The sequence below is a fragment of the Bactrocera tryoni genome, chromosome 1, assembly GCF_016617805.1.
Source record: "Bactrocera tryoni isolate S06 chromosome 1, CSIRO_BtryS06_freeze2, whole genome shotgun sequence".
Taxonomy (NCBI): Eukaryota; Metazoa; Arthropoda; class Insecta; order Diptera; family Tephritidae; genus Bactrocera; species Bactrocera tryoni.
The window spans coordinates 23,471,369-23,491,561 of NC_052499.1; the positions used below are offsets into that span (position 1 = coordinate 23,471,369).

The window sequence follows — 20,193 nt, forward strand, 5'->3', positions numbered from 1 at the left end:
TGTGATTGAAATCACTTAACGGAAGGTGCAGGATACGCTGTTTCGATGGGATCGGATCATAGTAAAGGGTCTGTTAGGTTAGTTACTTCCATTCAAAGACGTGGTTAGAATAATGCAGGAACCCGTTACATGCAGGTCATAGCTTTAGTAAGTTGAGTTCGTTTCTGGAAAAGAATGAGCTTAACCTGCTAATGTATCCAGAGTGCAGTTGTGCGAGAGTCACTCTAGATTCGCGTGACAACTCGAGCTTCTCGGGTGCTTTGCATGGTGGTTGATTTCCCAAGACGCAATTCACTGGAAAGGAGGGAGAAATGTGCGCTTGATGTTCATGAAAAGCGGCTCCGCTCCAAGAAAATAACTGCAAGGATGATTTTTAAGACTGCATCACTGCAGAAACTTCGTGAAAGGATTTCGTTATGTTGCACAGCCTACTTTCTTTGTAATGCAATCGCTGTAATCCGAAGTATCTAATCTAATCTTATAAGAGATTTTGAATGTATGTGTATTTTGAACTCCTCGAAATATAAAAACAAATTCGGCCTGGGTAAATTCGAACGTTTTCGAAAATTTTTTAATTTTTTTTCACGTATGACCATAATTTCAGCCCCCACAAAGAGGATCAGGATCCATTCGAGTCATAAGCAGTCCATTTTCATAAACTTGTTTCGTGGAAAAGTGAGTGATACGAAATACTCCGCTCTTAGACAATACAATTATAATCCAATATTAGTTGGATTACTATTAAGTGCAGATCTTCTTCAAAACAACCATTGTTATAGGAGGCAGTTTTCCTCATTCTTAAATAAAAACAAGTTCAAAACTTGCTGTCGTCGGCTTATTTGGCCACAGGATTCCATATACTATCATGATATTTTCGAAATGATCCTGGAAAAAATCGCAGAACACAAAAGACTTATGCAGCAAACCGAAATGTGGACAATTCGAAGAAAAAAACACAAGTGAAATAATAGTAACAATTCAAAACGGTAAATATAGATAAATAAAAGAGAAATTTCATCTATTTTTTTATCACTGTCCATTGCCTCACATTTTAAGTCTAAAAATAGGTAAACAAGCATTTTTTCTAGTAATCTGTTAGTAAAAATATAATATGTCATACAAATGTCATTTTAGTACTCTGAGAAGCAACACTGAACTATGAAAAGCCGCTGAACAGCTGCTCGTCAAATAACAACCCTGTCCTTTTTTTATTCTCTCTCTGTCTATTATACCAACATTTCACAAAAGTTTCGCACAGTTTCGCATTAAGTGTAAACAAATTTATTTATTTATCAGAAGTAGTTTATAGTGAAATACAAAAATGAATTACAACAACAAAAGGCCGGCACGTCAAAACTCAACAAGCTTCAGTGCAGCTTCCGCCAGCACCAATTCAGATGGCAGTGGAACTACAACACCAACTTTACTTTTGCAACAGCAGCCACAGACTATCGCCTCTCCACATGCATTGCAGCATCAGCTCTCCAATAGCAGCACCAGCAGCGCAGCTGGCATAGCAAGTGGACTTGCAGCTGGCACTGCAGCTGATGATGCGCCCGTCACATTGCTGCCTGAAATTTCGGATATTATGCGTAGCTTTGGAGACAGCGATCAGCCACGCATGGAAAGTGTCAAATTGGTTGAACATATACTCCAACAACAACTGCGTGGCATGTTCAACGAGGCATCGTTGGTGGCTATGCGTCGCAAGAACAGTCCATGTCCAACGCAAGCGGATTTTGAATTTTTAATGCGTAATCATCCAGTGAAAATAGCTCGTATGCGCAAGCATTTAAAGGATATGAAGATATTAAAGCGCTTTTTGAGCATACGCACTGGGCGACCACAAGATTTTATGGATGACACAGAGCAACAGGAATCTGAGGATGAGCTCGCCATAGAGGTTCCAGAATTGTACGATGAAGAGCGCACACGTAGACTCTTTCGTGCCGACCGCATTTCGCAGATACTAACCGGTCAACAATATTTAGAATTCAATGAAGCGCGGAAGACGTCATTCTATTGTCGTCATGGTGAAAAGATTAAAAATAAATTTCGTCGTTTTCTCGATTTGCCACCAGATCTACGCATACCAACAACCACAATGAATATTTTGGCCTATTTTGCTCACGAAACCATCGCAGTGATTGTAGACTATGCTATATTGACGCGCTTAAATTCGGAGAATCGTGTAACGGAACCGTACAGTCGCATTACGTCGACAGGTGCTTCGCCGGCAATGTTGCACATTTGCCCCGAAGTCACACAGGGTCGAGGCATGGAGGTGGTGCGACCCATTAGTGTGCAGGAGATACACGAAGGCATGCGACGATTTCGACAGATGACCAGCAAAAAAATCGGTTTCTATCGTAGCTCATGTGATGCCGATTTTCGTCGCTCTTTTCTCGCCATATAAACACGTCAAATAATTGATAAGCGGAAACACCAGTTAATGTCGTTTAAATAGTTAATAACTATATTTCTAAAATTAAGACTGCTGACATAAATAAACAGTAGTTATATACCTAAAATCTGTTAACTAATTCATTATCTGTTCCACTAATTGATTTAGACTTGTTGGTGCCGCGTCAATAACATTTTGATCCTTGAAGCCTTCTTGCTGATATATAAATATTTCTTCCACATATCCTGCATCTTCATATATTTGTTCTTCACTTATTTCTTCCTGATATTCTTCATCCCCCATATGATAAGCACGTACGGCACTTTGATGCGACTTTGTCTCTTTATGCTGTTTCAGATGATGCTGCAAACGAAAATCCTTGTCACAGTAATCACAGTGATAAAACTTGACGTCAGCATGTATTAGTTTGTGTTTACCAAGCGCATGTTGATATGCAAAAGCTTTATTGCACACATCACAAACGTATGGTTTGACGCCGCTGTGTATGCTGTTGAGAATAAAATTTCATATGAAAAAATGTTTGGAATTTAGTGCAGCTCTTGCTTACGCCTCATGTGCTTTCTTCACACTTTCATAGAAAAATGTTCGACTGCAGAAGGAACATTTAAATGGCTTGCCACCTTTATGCTGGTACATATGTTTGCGCAAGTGCTCGCGCAAATGAAAGCGTTTATCGCAGAGTCTAAAATGCAGAATTTAAATTGTTTCAATTAGAAAATATTTTTACATATAGTATTTTTTAGGCACTTACTCGCAAGCGTAACGCAACTCTTTGTCATGCCGTCGTCTGTGTTCTGTCATGCGACCACGTTTCGCATAAATATTACCGCAGACATCACATATATATTTTTTATTTTCCTTGGATATAATCCTTTTCTTATAGGGACCTCTTGTGTGGAAATTTTTATCTTTTACGACATCAGAGCTTACTTTATTATCACATTCTTCGTTTGATTTACTTGTAGTTGCGGAGGTATTCTCTACAACAGGTAATTCTTTCCCGCTTTTATCTTCTGGACTTACTTCCAAAGGTTGTAACTCTGTTCCGGACATGCTAGCTACTAAATTACTTTCAATATAAAATTCGTCCAAGTACTCTGGTTTGCATTCGTCTTCATTTATTTCAAGATTTTCCTGCTCTTCGTTTTCCATGTTAATATCGTCAACGTCGGAAAATGACATTTCCAACATTTCTACTTTCATCTCTTTGTTACTTAAAATTTCTTCATTGAGGTAAATATTTTCCACGACCGCGCTTTCGTCGACCACGTCTTCGAATTCAATTTTCACAGGAGCGTCAAGAGTTTGATTTGATTTTTCCTCTATTTTGTGTACACTTAAATCTTTTTGCCGATAGGCTTCAATTATCTGATGTGTATGTAGAACTTTAATTCGAAATTGGTGTGCCAAACTAAGTGACAATTCGCAATTTTTACAAATACATTTCGGCAATGTTTCATAGTTCTCCGCCTATCATGAAATTAAATTTTCAATATCATATCGTTGCAAAAAATGTAAAATGATAACTACCTCTTCCAATGTAATGCCTGCAATTAGAGCCAGCATTTCATTCGGCGATTGTTCGCCTTCGTCCAGTGGCTCATATAGGGATCTTAGCTTAGGAGTACGCGTCAAGCATACGCGACACATTTTGGGTCCTACGTCAGTCAATTTCATTTCGACAGCTACAAGTTTATTGTTTTAAATATTGATGATTTTACTGATTTATTTAAAAATTAATAAAACAGTTATTTTTGTTTACACTTATTTATAATATTTATGAACTCTTGTTACTGTTTTTTTCAATGATAAACAGCTGTTCCAGACAGCTTTCAATTAGAGTTGCCAAACGAGAGAAAATATAAGAAAATGTGTGTAGTTGTAAAGAGCGTGATAACATCAACGTAAGCCAGAGAACGTATATCAAAAAATCGAATTTCATATAAATACATGTGATTGCATATAAATGTATAAAAATATAAGCAAAAAAAAACAGACGTTTATAATAGCAATGTATAGTTTTGAGCATAATTTTTATTCAATGGTCAGCTATGTTAAAGCGTCACTCTAAAAATTCCTCCTTCCGAGCTGGCTGTGGTGAAACACGCTCATCTTGTTCAATTTGCCCAAAAATATTTTAACATACTCTGCGTCGTGAATCTTCTCTATGATATACGTTCTATGTATAAGCTTTTCGTTGAAAGCTCGAAACATATGTTTTTGACAACAACAAACGAAATTTAAAAACAAAAGAAATTTCGAAGGAAACTAAATTGAATAAATATTATAATAAATAAGATAACAACAATCATGTCTCGTGTTTGCGATTATTAGATAGATATATTTCCCGCAAATCTATTATATTAACTATGAAGTGTATTGTTTATATACGTGCACAGACAAGAGTACTCTAATCAAGATGCTAAATATAACATTCATACATATAAGCATGCATGTAATCTATCAGATATAAAAAGCATTCCAAAGTGTATGAAATCATTTAGATTTGAAGTTCTGATGCGACTACACCACCTAACAGCGTGTCCTACGCGATCATTAATTGACATTTGTACAAGCGTTAGAGGTTTATTATCGACTTCCCGAAAACTTTGTTTCCTGAGCAGTCGAAGTGGCTTAACCACTAATACTCACAATTACAGCAAGAAAAGTGACTTAAAAACTACCAGCTACCAAAAGAACCTCATTAACAAAATGCTCAACCACTTGCCATTTTTTACCAGCGGAGAAATAGTGCACGGCTTCGGACGCGGTTCTAAAGAACTTGGCATCCCAACAGGTACATTAAAACAACGTAGAATTTTTAGCGGTTTTGAAGCTATTTTCCTTTGAGCTTTAAACGTGGCATTCCCAATTATTTAATTACTTTAAAACTCAATGTCATTGTTTTCTTCGTTCGTTTATATAACATATACAGCAAATTTTCCTCTGGAAGTGGTGAAAGCGCTACCAGCCGAAATAACTTTGGGCATATACTACGGTTGGGCGAGTGTAGACAATGGTGATGTGCATAAAATGGTAATGAGTATAGGAACGAATCCCTACTATGACAATAAAGAGAAGAGTATGGTGAGTTAATCAAAGCAATACTTCAATTTATTTTTATTGAATTGTAAAGCATGGAAATATATCAAGTACTTTCATTTAGATGTTGAACATACATATATATGTATGCAAGTATGTATCACGAGAAACACTTTGCCGCTTTTTCGAATCTGTACAATACATAGCTTGTTCATCACTTGTTAGTTGAACACATTTAGGAGTGAAGCACCCATCGAAACTACTACAATTGCTATTGTTCGATCAAATTTCATCACATAATAATTTTTCTGCATCATATAACAAATTTCCTTGCGGAAATTACATACATATGTACATACATACATAGATAGTAAGCTAGGTTTCTCACTCTCTTTTTATCAATGTTTTTTTTTATTACAAATATTTTATCAGAAGTGTTGAAATGACAAGTTATTTTATACATTTCTAAATTAACGTTAAATTCATAGTTTCTTTTAATTAGATGAGTACAAAAGGCTTTTCTATTACGTCAATAGTTTCTTGAAGCCACTGAAAAGTGCAATTATGTGGAATAGTCAGGAAATACAAGTGATGTATTTGTTTACTGAAATTACAAATAGAATGAATTTGATTCATCTACATGCCATATAAAAATTACGCATCACACTGTTTGTCTGGGTAAAATCCTAAACAAATGAACTGATCTTAGGCTTTAACAACACGCTTGTCGGAAATTAGAATTCAGTTATTATTTGGTTTTACGGGAATCTACGTGCATATCTACATATACAGATGTGAATGAGAGTGTTGATGTATACATATTAGGGTCTTCGTAATTTCAAAAGTTGATTTTTTTTAGACGCCTAATCATGTTTCCTTTCCCATATATAATATTTAGCATGCGATATTTAGTATTTTGCATTAATCAAATCAACCAACAACTTTGAAACAATTATATTCTTATTCAAAAATTTTCGCTATGCAAATATAGCGAATATAAGACATTATATTAAAATATTGTTAGTATTAGCTTTTTTTATACTTATGTAAGTTTGCTATCATTTTGAATAGTAATTATTTAATTGCAAATTGTGATTAGTGTGTATTTCATATGTTTTTGTGTATCAAATTACTTCGGACCGCAACCGGCTTCATAACTACTCACATACTAACGTATATTGAAAAATGTGCTAAGTCATGCATAGTTACACATTTTAGTTGGGCTATTTGTGTAGGTAGATATGTTCCATAGGAAACCAAATGCCAATTTCTCTTCCTAATTCCTTGTCAATGCCGGTTTATTTTGCTGATGCCATCTGTTATAAGTTATCTACCAAATTGTAAATTAATACAGGTAGTTCGTTGACATACTTTTTTTGAAGATACATACATATGTACACATACTTATGTCGTCATTGGTTCGCATGCATCATCTCATATGATAAGTGCAAAATGCTCTGCGCTGCATTACTCTGAAATAGCCAGAGATAATATTCACACTGCAAAAAAAATTAACTAATTATTTTAACATAAAAATATGTAAATTTTTGTGTATACACATACATACATATCTGCAGACACATGCATAACGGTTTTTACTTAATTTTTCCAGGAAACACACATCCTACATAAGTTCGATGGCGATCTATACGGACACTTCCTAAAAGTTTGTATCGTTGGCTACCTACGCCCTGAACGTAATTTTGAATCACTCGAAGAACTTATTACTGCCATTCAAAAAGATATCGCAGATGCCAAAAATTTGTTGGAAGGCGATGAGAATAATCGGCAACTGCAATATTCGAAATATTTCAAAACTAACGGTGACGAAAATGTAAAATCTGCGTCAGCGAATTTGCAAGCGGACAATAAAAATAATGGCTCATAAAATATGTTGTAGCTGTCAGTCCTCGACCGGATACAAATAAGTTACGGACCCGTTCAGTTACGTAAAGCCAAATTTCGTATGACGAAAAATAAATAGCTTTGAGTTAATTAATATTATATACATATGTATGCATGTACAGGCGATCAACGATCGCACTCATGTTTACTAACTTTATTGAAACACAAAATACTTTATACAATTTTAATTATAGTTGAGCTATATAAATGTACAGTTAAACATATTTCAGTAACATTTTCAACAACATTTATATGTATGTACATATATATGTACACATAAATTTATCGAATATCAAATTTAGTGTATATCGTTGCTTCTTAAATCAGTGATAGTCTAATTTAAGTTGTAGTGCAATTCTGTTACATAATTTCATTAGTTTATTTTTGCTCTACTTAAAGCCGCAACATGTTACTTAATTAAATGTACATTTTAAATGATAAAATTTGGTTACTTACTCTGTTTATATGTATGTAGATAATGCGAAATATGTGTATTTGATATTCGTGCGAAAATGTATAAATTGTAAGTATGCTTAAATTCAGTAGTAAATGAAAATTGTATATGTTAAAAAATTAATGATATACACACAGATAAATAAAAACGATTTTATAAAATTGTAATTGTATTTGTATTTAAGTTTCACAAGATTTCTAGGGTAATTAGACAGGTAAGATTGTTTTTGTAAATAACTATACATATGTATACAGATATTTGACCTAACAATTCATCGAACTGCAGTACTTCTTAGAAAGATGCCCGTATTTTACAAACTAAAGCAATCTCCTCACGTCGTCATACAGTTTCAGATCATTTTTGAAATATCTTAACAGTGCAGTTGCATAATTAATATTTTTGGTAATCTGATTTTGTTAAAATCGCAGACTCAAGCTGTACATGCGAGCGAGTAACCTCTGCAGTTAATCAATAGTGATAAGGAACATATTAAGTACTTTCATTACTCATTTATCACCTCAAGTCTTTATCCAGCGGTATTCTTAAAGGCTGGACAGCAATTGATGTGTCATTTGATATATCAAAATATTTTCCTCTATTAAATAACTATATGAGGTTTTGGATAATACTGAGCACTTTGAATACAAAATATGAAATATAGAGAAGTTAGTAATACAATTCATTCATGACTAAGAAACTGGAATGTCCTGGACTAAGTTTAGATTAATAAAAAAATAGGATAATAGAACATTTTATAAAAAAATTAAATAGCGTTTTGCCTGAAACAATTTATCTGTCTTTTCAACTGTAACTTATACAAAACAAAGTGCGATATGCGGGCTAGGTACAATCTTCTAATTAAGATATAGTCATACATTGAACTTTTTTGCTTTCCGTTCTCACGGCTGTCGGGTCTAAGTAATCGTAACTGACGTGGATTTTTATCCAGCCACGCACTGTCAACTGGCCACCATTTCACGAAATCACTTCAAGAATGACAACAACATTTCGCTTTGAGCAGAATAATTAAGCATACTGCAGGTAAGAGTGATAATTAAGTTTAATATAATTATTATTGACCTGTGAATATATATTATTATTAAATATCGTTCATTAATATACATATGTATATATGGAATACATTATTAATGGACAAACGAATGCTTTCGTTTTGAAATTTAATTTATTAAACGTGCCAATATTTGATTTCATTCATGATTTCGCTGCTCAAAATGCATTAGTTGATTATTCTAAGGTAAAACCGACATCCAACTGGCTGTATGTCACAAATATCTTAAGGATATTTGATTAAACACTATGTATACTTATATCTATGCCTCTACTATTTATATTTCTAAAATAAATATATCAAGCAATATATACATTACTAAATTTATCAATTTCACTAGGGTCTCGCAAACACCATACGACAACACTTGGGTTAATGATTATGATCACAATTAAGCAACTCTGACAGGCGCATGAGAGCGGGTGCTGAGCGATCACCACTGTCGTTGGCGTCTGAGCTCTCCGCTAGCTTCTACTTGTCCACATTTAAGTAACAAGAAATCAGTTTAGAATTATTCGTCGTCATAAAAACATTACATGTACTTGGGTACGCAATAAATCGCTTAAACGATACGCACATGGTAATTGTTGTACTACAACTACGTTGAATGAAATCCTAATAATTCGCGCAACGTTTGCGTAACGCATGGTTGACTTAAGAAGACAAGAGGCTGCAAACCGGAAACCGTAGGCAGTGCGTCAAGGCCAACAAGCACTTTTATACAATAAATCAATAATCAACTATCTACAAGTGGCTTTGAAAATGGCAACAGCTGAGATTAGTGTATGTACGACAGGTGGCACTACATATCCCACTGAATTACAATTAACAGAGGCTGACAATATTTTAGAGCAAAATGATACGAAAGTGAATACATTGGACGCTGCTGTCGAGCCAGAAACTGGATTAACACATGAGTGTGGTGTCTTCGGCGCCATCGCCTGTGGCGATTGGCCGACGCAAATTGATGTGGCGCACGTGATTTGTTTGGGTTTAGTAGCTTTACAACATCGCGGCCAAGAATCGGCAGGTATTGTGACAAGTGAAGGCAATACTTCAAGAAATTTTAATACACATAAAGGTATGGGCATGATAAGTACACTATTTAACGATGAGTCCATCAAGAAACTCAAGGGCAATCTAGGCATCGGCCACACACGTTACTCCACCTCCGCCGCCTCTGAGGTAGTCAATTGCCAACCTTTTGTTGTACATACGCTGCATGGCGCCATTGCTGTAGCGCACAATGGCGAACTAGTAAATTCTGAATCGCTTAGGCGGGATTTGCTGAGTCGTGGCGTTGGTTTGTCAACACACAGCGATAGTGAATTGATTGGACAAGCGCTATGTTTGTGTCCCGAAGGTGTCTCGGAACAAGATGGACCAGACTGGCCGGCGCGCATACGCAACTTTATGCAATTAGCGCCACTCTCCTACTCACTTGTAATGATGTTTAAAGATAAGATTTATGGGGCGCGTGATCCATACGGTAATCGACCACTTTGCCTTGGAAAAATTATGCCTATCAATGGCGATTCGAATGCTAAGCTTGAAGACGTGCACGCCGATGGTTGGGTGGTGTCGAGTGAAAGTTGTGGTTTCTTGTCGATTGGGGCGCGATACGTGCGGGAAGTCGAACCGGGTGAAATAGTGGAATTGACGCGCAACGGCATCCGCACCATCGATGTGGTCAAACTACCTGAATATAAGCGCATAGCTTTCTGCATTTTTGAATATGTTTACTTTGCGCGCGGCGATTCAATATTTGAGGGCCAAATGGTGTATTCGGTACGCATGCAGTGCGGTAAACAGTTGGCACGCGAGGCCTTAATCGATGCAGATATAGTTAGCTCTGTGCCAGAATCGGGTACAGCAGCAGCGCATGGCTATGCTAGAGAGGTGAGTATTCATAAACTTAATTATTGTAATTGTTAAGCTGAAGATTTTAAATATTGATAAAGAAAAATGTGAACGAAACAGTGTACAACACTACACACATGTAATGTATTTACGCACAACGAGCAATTTTTATGTGTTATTAATTAATAGCGTCACATTTTACAAACTTATTTTATATAAGTATCTTAAAATACCTCTTCTTAAAAAAAAAGTTCCATACAGCTTTTGCTACAAAAAGTTAATTTTTTAAAATAATTTCTATGAACGTGCTCACTAATCGTCGAAATTAATTAATTATATGTACGTACATACATACATATGTAAATATTGTTATATGTTAATATTTTGAAAGCCATTTTCTTATCTATTAAACATTTAGCTTGAGATTTTCGACGACTATGATATAGCGATAATGACCCTTGGGTGCCTAAGTCCATGATAATAACCCATTTTTCCCAAAAAATTGCCTGATAATTTCATAGTTCATGTATTTTATAGTTTTATTGATTTCATAATTTACAACGGCATAGAAACGTCTATTTTTTGGAGGCACATTTAGCGGCTTCCCAAATATGTATATTTGCATCTATATGTATGTATAAATGTTAATAATGATATTACTTCTAAACCTTTTTTTTCCTCACTTCACTTCAGTCCGGCTTGCCATTCGCTGAGGTACTCTGTAAGAACCGTTACGTAGGCCGCACATTTATTCAGCCATCGACACGTTTGCGCAAATTGGGTGTCGCTAAGAAGTTTGGCGCGCTTTCCGAGAATGTAGCTGGCAAACGACTTGTTCTGATCGATGATTCAATTGTGCGCGGAAATACCATCGGACCAATTATCAAGCTGTTGCGCGATGCCGGCGCAGCAGAGGTACATATACGCATAGCCAGTCCACCGCTGCAATATCCATGTTACATGGGCATTAACATTCCCACACGTGAAGAGCTTATTGCCAACAATTTGAATGCAGAGCAATTGGCCCGACATGTGGGTGCAGACAGCTTGGCATATTTAAGTGTAGAGGGTCTAGTAAAAGCAGTGGAAATGAACAAACAAGTTTCTAGTCCGAATAAAAGCGGACACTGCACTGCTTGTTTAACCGGCGAGTATCCTGGTGGACTTCCGGAGGAATTGAGTTGGTAAATTTAAGGTATATGAAGAAAGTAGAACCAACGACTGAATAATAATTTACATTATTGTTCTTATAAAATCTCATAAGACGTACAGACATATACCGCGGAATATTATTTAAGTGTCGCGAGAAAACGTTAAATATTTATTCACCTTAGAAGTTGTCAAAAATTTTAAAGGTTATAATTATTGATTTATGCATTATAAATATTATCTACACATAAGTATACTCCATTTTTAATTTATGCTATGTATGTATAAAAGATAAGGGCCTTTAGATAAAAGGATATCTTGCATTTAATTAGCTGTCTAAACACTAAAAGCACAACGGGTATTTCTTAATAAAAGTTTGTGTACTCTTATATTTACAAACAAATATGAATGCACATGTACAGTATACGTATACGTATGAAAAAACTTCTGCACAATAATTTTTGGAAATTATTTAATTTGCTACATTTTTGTTTATATTAAGCATCTCTTCAATCAAAGTACAATAATAAAAAAAAAAAAAATAAATGGAAAAGCAACTGCTTTTAGATTTGTTTATCTGCGTAAATTCATTTATGCGGAATGACTGCAACTTGACATTTCTTGTTATTGCTGTTATTCAATGGAACATCATGTGAGGTATTGGAAGAATAATGATAAAAATAAATATAGTTTCAAATTCGTTACCTCTAATAGAAAGAACAATGACCCATCGAGAAAAATAACAATTATAAAATTTAATAATTATGACAGTAGCTAATATAAAGTCACAATTAATTCTCGTGGAGAAGAAATTAGCTATTTTCTTATAATTTGGACAAATAAAAATTTACCTGCTTTTAATTTGAAGGGGGTAAACTTCATTGTTTTTATTAGAATGTCCGAGAAAAGAATTTCTATGTAATTGCTTATAATTTAGTAACGGGGTTGGTACTCAATACCAACTATGTATACTATATACTCACGTGCGAGATCGGAAATAATGAACACTAAATATATTTCTGGTATGAAAAAGCCTTTTTTTGCGTATGCAGTTTACAAACGCAATTTATTTCTCTTAAATTGTTTTATTGTTACTATTTGGATTCGCATTTCCCAATTTTTTGGTAAATTATAATTAACATAACCGAAGGAATACAAAATCGTATAAGCTAACAGCAAAAATTATGTTTAAATTTAATTGAAAAAAATAATAAAATATTAATTAAAGAAATAGAATACCGAAAATAACTCAAGTAACCTAACTGCCTAAATGAAGTGAAAATAAAAGTAATGTCAGCTTTACTTTAATTGAACAGCACATTTAGTCACGTTTGTTTGCTTTATAAAAATCAAAGCACCAGCTGATTGTTGATTTAACACATAGATGTACATATACATTTTTGTATAATTATTATTTATTTTATTTTGCTTATTTTTCGGTATATTGTAATGCTATACCTTCAATTGGCTATAGGTATCATTTTTAATTAATTTATTAATGACTCTAAATTATTACTTTAGTGTTGTTGCATTGGGTGCATGCAGATTGACTAATATTAATTTATTTCCATGCTTGTTTTAATAGTTTGCGTGAAGCCAGATGCTTGACCACCAATGAACCGCTTGTTAGGGCCAGCAACACAGCCGTAATCAATGTGTAATCAAAGTCTTCTTTTAACAAATCAAATGTCTTTGATGGTGCAACGCGTGTCACGAAAATATCTGTAAAAAATAATTTATATTTAAAATGTTTGTTTATTAACAGTTATTTTGCAGCGAAAACTATAAAACCATTTTGCATTCATTAAATCTACTTAGATAAATTTTCTTAAAGTACTTTGAAATTTTATTGCCCGACACTGACCTAAACCAGTAGCCAAAACCAAACATGTACTCTCCAAGCCACTGGGCGCTGTAAATATATTGCTTAAGCGTGCAATTGTCTGATTATAATTTATGATATTCTCCGTTGGCAATGGCAATTCAGGAATGTAAGGTATCGCACCCTCCTCTCGGCCCTGTGTGTTCGTTGTTATTGGGCGACGCGGATCGAGCAAAGCCCAAGGCATCTCAATAATGGCTCCACTTACTGTGCCAACTATAAAAGAAAAACAAATAATTCTAGTTTAAACTGCACGAATTGGAAGATAGAATATTGTCGACATACTCAGCACATGTTTGTTTGTTATGCCACGCTCTGTTATAGTCTCTCGCATTGTCTCCACTATTGTAGGTATGATATAAGATTGCCGTTCAACCATTGGCAAGGGGGGTGCATTTAATGAGCTCCAAACGGTGCTGTTGGCCTGTGTTTTACCTTCGTATAATTCTATTGTAGCTACAAATATTAAATAGATTTAAAATATTGATTCTTGTTTTTTTCTAACCAAATTGAAATATTTACTGATTTCAGTGCGGCGCACTTTGTCGTTATAGTACGAATAAGCTAGCCAGTTTTCAGAATGTACAATATGCACCGGTACTCTAGCGCGGCGGTGAGTCATGGAGAAAACAATTAAGCCAGATACAGCATCGATGAGATAGACATTCAATAAAACTGTTAAAATAAGAGAAACATGATAAATACAAATTTCTGTAAACGGTGTTGTAACTATACTCACATTTGTGTGTAGGATCGGTGGCTTGTGTGACCACAGCAATTAAATTGGGATTGATATACTTATAGAGCACAGACCGATCCACCAACACACGGCCTTGCGAGTGAACATGCTCTAGAGGATTTTTTCCAGCTATTGCGACTAGTTGATGGTCATTGTTGTGGCCACCTAGGCGCACATTCCAAATCGGTAGAGAACTTAAAACCTATCAGTACATAATAAAATATATAAAAAAAATAAGTGCATATATAAATTTGTATAATAAGCGCTCACATTGTCGGCATATTGTACAAAGAAACCGTCCAACACAGCCGTTGATTTGTCAGCAGTAAACAAATACATGCCATGTGCCTGAAAGTAAGCAATGAAAAATTCGCATATAAAAAAGTGTCATTTTATGTGTAAATATTTTACCATCTCTTGAACGTATTGAGGGTATACGGCAACATTGTTTTGTCCGTCAAGTAACAGTAGTCCTTTTATAGAATCCTTTTCCGATTCAGCTAACAGCGTAAGTTGTTTGATTTTGTAATTCAACTTTAATAGTCCACCTTCGGCGGGCTTACCATTGATGGGATTGAAGCGGAATAGCACGCCGTTACCGGTTAGCTGAAGACACCAGAAAAAAATATACATACACATAATTGACGTTAGTAAAGTATTTTGCATATAATATTTACCTTTTCCTTAGCTACAACAGTGCAAAGCGGCTGTAGTGGGAAATGTTTAGATGTACGCTGTACCAGCAAGCGCATAGGTTCCTGATTTACGAAATTTTGAATATCGCTTAAATAGAGCTGCCAGTGGTGTTTACCGCTTATGTTATCAATGCCAAATATTTTACCGCTGCGTGTCAGCACAACTAACATTTTATGCAATCCAAAAGAGTCTCGTACTAGTCCAGCCTTCTGTGTATCGGTTGGTGGTTGTCCCAAGCCAATAACATGTAGAAATATGCTCTTAATTTGCATAGCTTGAGTAGAAATGCGGCGCAAAAATGCACTCACAATATCACCTAAATAGAATTATATAATATATACGAGTATACTTTCATAGAAATTCAACTAAGCACATTTACATATGAAATTAAAAAAATTAGGAGTTGAAAGCAATTAAATGGTTCTCAAAACCAAGAGGGGGTTTTAAAGACCAAAATTATTATGTAAAATAAAAATATATGTATTATATGCATATTCACATAAGATAACATTTTGCAAAATCAAAAATATGCAAACTAAAAATTAAGGAGCAGCCAAAAAACACGAATATTAGAGTTTTTGTTTATAAATTTTTACAATTTTCACTCACTTTCCAATCCCGTAGCATCCTCTTAAAATTCCAGATAACAGCGTAAAAAATTATCAGAGAAAATTTTAAAATACATATGTATATATAAATATCTAATTAAAGCATCATATTTGATATTAAACTATTTCAAAGCCCGCGCAAGGAAAAAAATATGTGGGTATTTTTATTGAAGGGAATATTTGTTTTTTATGTCACTCTATGCACTTCACTTAAATTACTAAATGTTTAGCATACCTGTGTTCCCTCTCATTTCATTTTCTAATGTCCCCTCTGCATCGGCAAGCGGTAAATCAATAAATTCACTGGCCACTATATTCGCTAAGGACTCCTGTCGTACCCAGCGCAGCTTGCCTCTGTTCACGGCCAAAATAGACTCATCCTCTGTGCCGAGCACATACAAACAACCTTTGCTTTGTGACGCACAAGCGAATGTTTTCAACGTCGGTGCGCCATAATGATCAGCATAATCCATATTAATAGTCATTTCAGGCACTGGCTCACAACTATCCACATAGTGTCCTCGAATTTGTAAAACCTAAAAAAAGTAACTATAGTTGATAGTGGCGCTGACGTATTTTTTTGTTTCTCAGAAAACACATAACCACACTTTTGAAGTAAATATGGTTTTATTTATATTTTAGAATTAAGTTATTCTAAATCGGTTTAGTTAACCTTTGGTGGTTATGTTATCAGTAGAAAACAGATAAATGTCTGTAACTTACATTATTAACAACGTCGGCCTGCGCTAAAACTCGTCGTTTTTGGAATTTTCCCAATATGAAACTATTGCTTTCATAATTGTTACATACAACCGAGGCTTCGTGTATGCTAACCAACCTCTTTCCGATCACATAAGCACCGCTTATTCCCTGTAATATAGCTTTTGTTAGAATTGAATAAAAGAATTGGCATATAAATTTAACACCAACCTCCACAGCACGAAGCTTATCCTTTGAAACATTCTCCAAAATCTTTCGCAAAATTTGTGGCTGGCTTGCCGTCAAATCGATACCTATCAACTGATTACCTTCCAAACAGGTATAGTAGACACCGCTAAGAACACATTTGTCAGCATTAATCCATCCAGCAGATATTCTTGCAGTTGTTTCTGTCGCCCGTCCAGTAGTAGCGAAATATGGCGTGACTTCAATATGACTATGCCATGTTGGAATCACATGATAAAGTATACCATTCTTATAGAACCAAAAGGATGATTCAGCGCGTTCTGTTTGAAGGGGCATTAGAGACCATTCCCATTCTAGATTACCACTAGCCACATTCCAACCACGTACTAAAGCAGGTGCATGACCTTGTACGGTAAGGACATCGAAACCGTGCTTTGAATTGGTTGGTGCTGCTGCAGTGCTCTCAGGTTCATTTATGTTCACTGAAGCCGTTCCCACCTGCATTAACTTCAGATCCCCACGTGGTAGATTTTCAAGTACTTGTCGCCATACTATTTTTCCAGTCTGAGGTTCCAATACGGCAACAACATTTTCATGAGTGCTAACCAGCAAACGTGGACTAAGGGAATTTAATTCTAAATGCGCCTGATCGACCGCTCCGATGTGTTGTATCTTCCTGTATATAATTTGGTACCAGTATACATTTTTATTTTTTATGTAGCTTAGTTTTTCCATTACTTACCAATCGAATTTTTTTATTTGATCCTCGTAAAGCGCACTGACACAATTTGAAAAGAACAACAACGATAAGACAAATAGGCCCCTCGAGCAGAGAGCAGTTTGTGGAAGCATAATGAAGCGCCAGTCAGCAGTTTCGTCAAATTCTAGTTTTTATTCAGAATAATAGCAAAACTTTATTAATTTTAATAAAAAGCAAATGAAATATCAGATTCTTTACCGGGTAGAAACGTGAAAAACGAAAAGAGGTAACTTGCCCAAATAAGAAAAATTAAGTGACTGTCAAATTTCTCATTATTTGCTTCTTCTTCATTAACAATTGTGAATTAGCTAGAGTACCCAAGGCTAATACTAAATTTCATTTACTTTAAACTACTAGTATTTACAATAAAAATATATATTGCCAAAATCAATTGAATCTCATCATTCGTTCTCTCGTCCACTTAATTGATTTTTATTTATTAAAATAAAATATAAACTAATATATAAATATTTGTTTCACGAGTTTACAAAAGTGTTTGCTCTAAATCACAGATGAGGAGTTTTCCATTTTATGACTTTGCATATCACATTCTTCCTGAGAACATTTAATATCTTAAAATCTAAGCCAACGTTCATAAAGAATTTTTGCTTCGCTTCAATTCAAACATCTGCTTTGACCAAAAAGCTCGATGTATGCTTCTGTATGAAAACGTTCACTTCGAAGCGAAATGCAGAAAAGATGACAGGAAATGTTGGGCAACTCTCATCTTATTACGCTTTGCCAAGCAGAAGTCTTATTTTATTAACGAGAAAAGCAAAACGCTCATTCTGACATATTGTTTGAATTGTCAATCAAAGGGAGAAAAGTTGTATGTGAATGTGCCATTAAGGTTTTTAATCATTCTCTCTAGTTACAACATTACTATTGTGAATGCCAATGAACAAAGCAAAACAAACTTTTAAAGCAGTACTTCCTAATAAAACTTACGACGAAAATATATAACATAGCAGATAGTTCTCATTTCAACAATTTCTGTATAAAAAAAAAGTTTAAACATTCAATATGATAGAAAAGAAAACCGAGAAAGTGAAACATGAAACAAAACCGCGTGATGATGGAGTTGATTTGGAAAATCAGTTTATACTTCGATTACCTGAGGTAAATGATATAGATCTGATCATAATAATTTCTTGCAATATATGAAAACCCTTTTGGTGTTTCAACAGGAGCCGGCCAAAGCATTACATGAGGCTCTTCTAACTGGTAGTATTAAGGACAGGATGACAATTAAAATGGATAACGAACTACGGTATGGCGAACTGCGTTTTGATCATTGGCTATTACATGCTAAGGTGGTCGATTTACCAACAATCATAGAATGTCTTAAAACTATAGACAGCAAAAATTTCTACAAATCCGCCGATATCTGTCAACTGGTAGAAAATATTTATAAATGTATGACTTCTTAGATTATTGCATTTGTATATTTTGATTTATTTCATAGATGATCTGCAAAGAAGAACCTGATGCATTGGATTCGGAGAAAGAGTCTCCAAACAAAGGCAAAAAGAAGGATCCTAATAAGGTCGACAAGAAATATTTGTGGCCACATGGAATTACACCTCCATGTAAAAATGTACGTAAAAGGCGATTCCGTAAAACTTTAAAAAAGAAAAATGTTGAAGCTCCTGAAATTGAGAAGGAAGTCAAACGTCTCTTGCGTATAGATAACGATGCTGTCAAAGTAGATTTCGAAATCATAAATGAAGATTTGGACAAACGTTCTTTAGAGCAGCAGTCTAAGGATTACAACGAAGGAGAAGAAGAATACAACTATGAGGTCATTAATGAAGGTGATAAAAATAATGACTCTTCCTCTCAGAAAGACATAAATGTTGAATCCGATGGCGATGATGAAGAATTGCCATCTGGTTCCGGACCGATTGGTGGTGTTGGTGAGCATGATATATTTGGTGAAGAAGTCTCTTCCTCAGATGATGATGAGGACATGCGACGGGACACATCTCGTATTCAAGATATCGAGGAAATGTCAAGATTATCTGCAGACGATTCTCGCTTGTCAGATTTCTCAATTGGTGGTAATGTTGGTGGGGACGCTGCTGCCAAATCAAGCGGTATGGGTGGTGCTGGTAACGACAATGCCAATGGTATAAATATTTCAAAGGATAGCGCAACTGAATTTGAAAAATCAATGTTTGGCAGTCCAAAAACTGACGCGGATGACATGGTGTCCAAATTCAGTGGTTCAAATTCAAATTTGGCAGCTCCAAGCGGTTATTATGAAGAACAAAAACGTAATGAATACGATGACGACTTTTCAAGCGAGGCTAATACTGTATCGACTCATCTAAACTCCGAGCAGATACAGATGAGGATAGCTGAACTACGTAGACAGTACGAAGAACTCAAAGCTCAACATACACAAAAGGCACAAGAAATATCATCTATTCAAAATCCAACACTAAAACAACGTATGCAGGAAACCCTAGATAACTTGCAAAACCAAATGGATGACAAGGAATCGGAGATTAAAAACTATGAAAATATGATGTAAACAAAAATGAATGCAAAACCATTAAAATTGTATTAATAAAATTGCTTGTTTTTCTAAAAAGTTTATATTCTATTCTTTTTAATCACCGGTACAATTAAACAAGTTTACTGAGTTTCATTCAAAAAATACGAAAATAAGTAAATTTACATTACGTAGGAATAC

At 35.0% G+C, this 20,193-nt stretch overlaps 6 protein-coding genes across 7 annotated transcripts; 4 read left to right on the forward strand and 2 right to left on the reverse strand.

Moving 5' to 3' along the window:
* Window positions 1–1,238: 1,238 nt before the first annotated feature.
* On the forward strand, window positions 1,239–2,539 carry LOC120782366 (transcription initiation protein SPT3 homolog). The gene has a single exon (XM_040114604.1). It carries the CDS (start codon window positions 1,322–1,324, stop codon window positions 2,414–2,416), a length of 1,095 nt encoding a protein of 364 aa, XP_039970538.1. The 5' UTR covers window positions 1,239–1,321; the 3' UTR covers window positions 2,417–2,539.
* Window positions 2,454–4,178, reverse strand: LOC120782365 (zinc finger protein 468-like). The gene is made up of 4 exons (XM_040114603.1): window positions 3,956–4,178; window positions 3,177–3,895; window positions 2,973–3,107; window positions 2,454–2,912 (listed from the first exon to the last, which is right to left on the reverse strand). The coding sequence occupies exons 1-4, from the start codon at window positions 4,100–4,102 to the stop codon at window positions 2,540–2,542; spliced, it is 1,374 nt and encodes a 457-aa protein (XP_039970537.1). The 5' UTR covers window positions 4,103–4,178; the 3' UTR covers window positions 2,454–2,539.
* A 527-nt stretch (window positions 4,179–4,705) lies between these two features.
* LOC120782878 (putative riboflavin kinase) lies at window positions 4,706–7,968 on the forward strand. The gene is made up of 3 exons (XM_040115424.1): window positions 4,706–5,222; window positions 5,361–5,512; window positions 7,080–7,968. The coding sequence occupies exons 1-3, from the start codon at window positions 4,916–4,918 to the stop codon at window positions 7,353–7,355; spliced, it is 735 nt and encodes a 244-aa protein (XP_039971358.1). The 5' UTR covers window positions 4,706–4,915; the 3' UTR covers window positions 7,356–7,968.
* A 1,374-nt stretch (window positions 7,969–9,342) lies between these two features.
* Window positions 9,343–12,655, forward strand: LOC120782819 (amidophosphoribosyltransferase). Its single transcript, XM_040115333.1, has 2 exons — window positions 9,343–10,794; window positions 11,449–12,655. The coding sequence occupies exons 1-2, from the start codon at window positions 9,658–9,660 to the stop codon at window positions 11,941–11,943; spliced, it is 1,632 nt and encodes a 543-aa protein (XP_039971267.1). The 5' UTR covers window positions 9,343–9,657; the 3' UTR covers window positions 11,944–12,655.
* A 265-nt stretch (window positions 12,656–12,920) lies between these two features.
* On the reverse strand, window positions 12,921–17,767 carry LOC120782815 (ER membrane protein complex subunit 1). Of its 2 annotated transcripts, XM_040115306.1 has the most exons (14): window positions 17,694–17,767; window positions 17,478–17,619; window positions 16,760–17,411; window positions 16,553–16,699; window positions 16,065–16,365; window positions 15,831–15,851; window positions 15,203–15,537; window positions 14,937–15,131; window positions 14,796–14,873; window positions 14,526–14,727; window positions 14,309–14,461; window positions 14,072–14,242; window positions 13,769–14,002; window positions 12,921–13,626 (listed from the first exon to the last, which is right to left on the reverse strand). In XM_040115306.1, the coding sequence occupies exons 2-14, from the start codon at window positions 17,585–17,587 to the stop codon at window positions 13,466–13,468; spliced, it is 2,760 nt and encodes a 919-aa protein (XP_039971240.1). In that variant the 5' UTR covers window positions 17,588–17,619; window positions 17,694–17,767; the 3' UTR covers window positions 12,921–13,465. The 2 variants fall into 2 exon arrangements, with proteins under 2 accessions (XP_039971240.1, XP_039971241.1); XM_040115307.1 differs by lacking the exon at window positions 15,831–15,851.
* A 630-nt stretch (window positions 17,768–18,397) lies between these two features.
* LOC120782820 (transcription initiation factor TFIID subunit 7) lies at window positions 18,398–20,096 on the forward strand. Its single transcript, XM_040115334.1, has 3 exons — window positions 18,398–18,614; window positions 18,683–18,892; window positions 18,961–20,096. The coding sequence occupies exons 1-3, from the start codon at window positions 18,519–18,521 to the stop codon at window positions 20,029–20,031; spliced, it is 1,377 nt and encodes a 458-aa protein (XP_039971268.1). The 5' UTR covers window positions 18,398–18,518; the 3' UTR covers window positions 20,032–20,096.
* Window positions 20,097–20,193: the final 97 nt, after the last annotated feature.